The 3,044-nt window shown below is 46.6% G+C and overlaps 1 protein-coding gene across 1 annotated transcript in view; it reads left to right on the forward strand.

Moving 5' to 3' along the window:
* The first annotated feature begins 555 nt into the window (after positions 1–555).
* The window catches only part of barx1 (BARX homeobox 1), a 3,128-nt gene continuing 639 nt past the window's right edge, over positions 556–3,044 (forward strand). Inside the window, exons 1-4 of the mRNA XM_070903400.1 lie at positions 556–757; positions 790–792; positions 1,912–2,209; positions 2,960–3,044. Coding sequence (XP_070759501.1) covers positions 556–757; positions 790–792; positions 1,912–2,209; positions 2,960–3,044 — 588 coding nt within the window. The remainder of the gene's footprint in view (positions 758–789; positions 793–1,911; positions 2,210–2,959) is intronic.

The raw sequence follows: 3,044 nt of genomic DNA on the forward strand, positions 1-3,044 counted from the left end.
CTTTCCCTTTTGCATATAAATCCAGGACAAGTCCGGCTTTGCATGGAACTTCGGCTCCGCGAAGGCAAGCGAGCAGACAAGCCCCTGAGAAGAGGTGGAGCCACACGACGAGACTCATAAAGCCCGAAGCTCGTTCCCTCAACTCGCTGCCAGTGGGTGACAAATAGCTCCGACCTCCGCGGCTCACACACACACACATACGCACACACACACACACACACACTCATAGACAGACACGCACACAGCGAGCGGGCATGAACACGGCCGGGTTTCGGGAGTTTTTGGTGTAAGTTCCGCTCTCGGTTCCAACAAGAGTTCCTCTCCAAAAAGAACCAAATCTGGCCAGAGGCGAACGCGTGAGACCCGCAGAGGACGCGCAGAGAAGTCGGCTACCTGCGCTTTCGCCTGAGCCACAGCCCCGAGGATAACTTTCTCGATCTCTCCGGACTACAGAGGCGCCACAGCGGGGAATATGACAGCTGGCCGGGGCCACTGAAGGAGTGATAATTGGTGTCCGCGCTCGGCGTCCGTCAAAGGGGACCGCACAGCCAGATGATGCAGCATCCTTTGGACATGGGGGCGCATTACTATCCTCCGGAACTTCACCCCGACCACAGGACTCATCGCTACAGGAGTTTCATGATAGAGGAGATCCTGACCGATCACCCGGAGCACAAGGCGTCGGTCCCGGCCGGAGAGCTCCTCAAATTCGGGGTGCATGCTCTCCTGTCCGCCCGGCCTTTCCACAACCAACTGGGTAAGAGAGGCGGCTGCGAAGAGACGAATGAGCTGGTTTTCATGCAGGGGGAAAAAATAGTAGATCATAGTAGAATGGAGCACTGCTACCAATAGATTTAAAATTAGGATTGTATTTACTTGTAAAAAAAAAATTTGATTTAAAAAAAAAAAAAAAAAAAAAAAAGTCTTTCGAGGGAAGATAATTGAACTTTTGCCACATGTAGGAATTCCCCCCCCCCCCCCCTTTTTTTTTTTTTTTTTTTTTAAGAATCGAGACACGGCAGACGGTTTGCGGTAATTAAGCAAAAGTCAGATGTAAACCGACATTGTCGAGTGAATGCGCCACTTCAAAAAAGGAAACAGCTGAGATATATTCAGCTGTGTGGTAAAGTAGTGCGCAAATGGGCCTAAAAACGGGCATAATATTTTGTAAATAAATAATATTAAAAAAAAAAAAAAAAATTGAAATGAAATAAAAAATGTTCGGGAGACATGTTACAATACATCTTCACTCATATTCACAGTTCACAGTGTTTGTATCTTCCAAACGCACCCCGGCCCACTGGAGGACTGGAAGCTTTGTCTGACTCTTTGTATTAAATATATATTCGTTTAAGGTGTAATAGGCCGCGTTTTAACGGCAGTTCCAGTGCGTTTAAATAGCTTTAAATAGCCGAATGAGGACTTATTAAGATAATAAGTAGCCTACAGATACAGATGTCATAAATAATAATCACCATGAAAGTATGCATTTATTGACCTATATATCTATCTATATATATATATATATATATATATATATATATATATATACATATATATATATATATATATATGTGTGTGTGTGTAAAGTGGCATGTGACTATATAAAGACAATTGGATTGAATACAGAGGTCTTCAGGCCATCCAGTCGATAAGGCCCCATTGCTGTTTTTATAGCAGTGTGTGTTTAGTGTTTATAGTATAAACTGCGTGTTCATGTTGATTGTAAGTGCTGCATGCTGTGGGATTGGTGGGTCCCCGTGTACGGCAACGAGGCTCTGAACTTTGACCCGACTCGTTTGCGTTGTGCAGACACAGTTTTCAGGGGAGAGTGTAGGGACAGCCTATAACAAACCCCGTGTGTGTGTGTGTGTGTGTGTGTGTGTGCGTGTTGTGTCCTTGTCTTTTTAGTGCTAAAAGCCGACCAGACGAGCCTCCTCAAGTTCCCCCTCTCCCCGCTGTCCTGCTCGCTGGGCTCTCCGCTCGGCTCCCCGCTGCTGTCCGCGGCTCCGGGCCTGCAGCTCGGCGCGGCGTCTCACCACCTGCCGCTGGACCTGCACCTCCGCGGGAAGCTGGAGCAGGGAGCCGACGGCGGAGGCGGCGGCAAGACCAAGAAGGGCCGCCGGAGCCGCACCGTGTTCACCGAGCTGCAGCTCATGGGCCTGGAGAAACGCTTCGAGAAGCAGAAGTATCTGTCCACGCCCGATAGGTGGGTGCACGGTCTGCTGCTGTGCTGGGAGCGTGGGGGGGGGGGGGGGTCTCACACATTTTGGCCAGACAAAAAAAAATAAATAAATAATATATATATTTAACCTCCTAAGACCTGGCATCCACATGCGTGGACATCACATTTTGGGTTATACCATAATACTTAATTCTGCTTATATGGAAATTCAAAATTGTCCCCATATGTGGAACTACATCATGTCAACAGATGATGCTTAGTTTTTATACATATCAGGTCCCAATAAGCCAAGATAGCAAAGAGAAATTAAGATAGAACTTGGGTCTTAGGAGGATATATATATTTTTAAAGAAGATTTTTTACTCTCTGTAAATTTCACTTCCCAACAATGACGCTTCAAAGTCTCATTGGCGCTGCTCACAACAAAGAGGACTAAAAGTAGTCTCTGACCATACCGAGAACAGCTGCACTATAATCATCCACCATTTGTAAGGATTGAACAGCAGAGTCAGTGTCAGCCCACCACGCTATTTCACCAAACAGACGTGTTGCCACTGAAAAACACAGGTGATCATTTGAATCCAGGGGGGTTTGTGAAAGCATTAGAATGCAAGATGGCAAGGATGGCAAAAACCTGTGAATTTCAATTTCAATTTCAGTGTATTTTAGATAAACCGCACCACAGGTCACCCTCATGACACTTGACTCTTGATGATGCCGCTGATTCTGACGGCGAGCTCGCTTGCGCTTTGTTTCCGTGCTTGTTCCTCACAGGATAGACCTCGCCGAGTCTTTGGGCCTCAGTCAGCTGCAGGTGAAAACGTGGTATCAGAACAGGAGGATGAAATGGAAGAAAATT

Source organism: Enoplosus armatus, chromosome 3 (genome assembly GCF_043641665.1).
Source record: "Enoplosus armatus isolate fEnoArm2 chromosome 3, fEnoArm2.hap1, whole genome shotgun sequence".
Classification (NCBI taxonomy): domain Eukaryota; kingdom Metazoa; phylum Chordata; class Actinopteri; order Centrarchiformes; family Enoplosidae; genus Enoplosus; species Enoplosus armatus.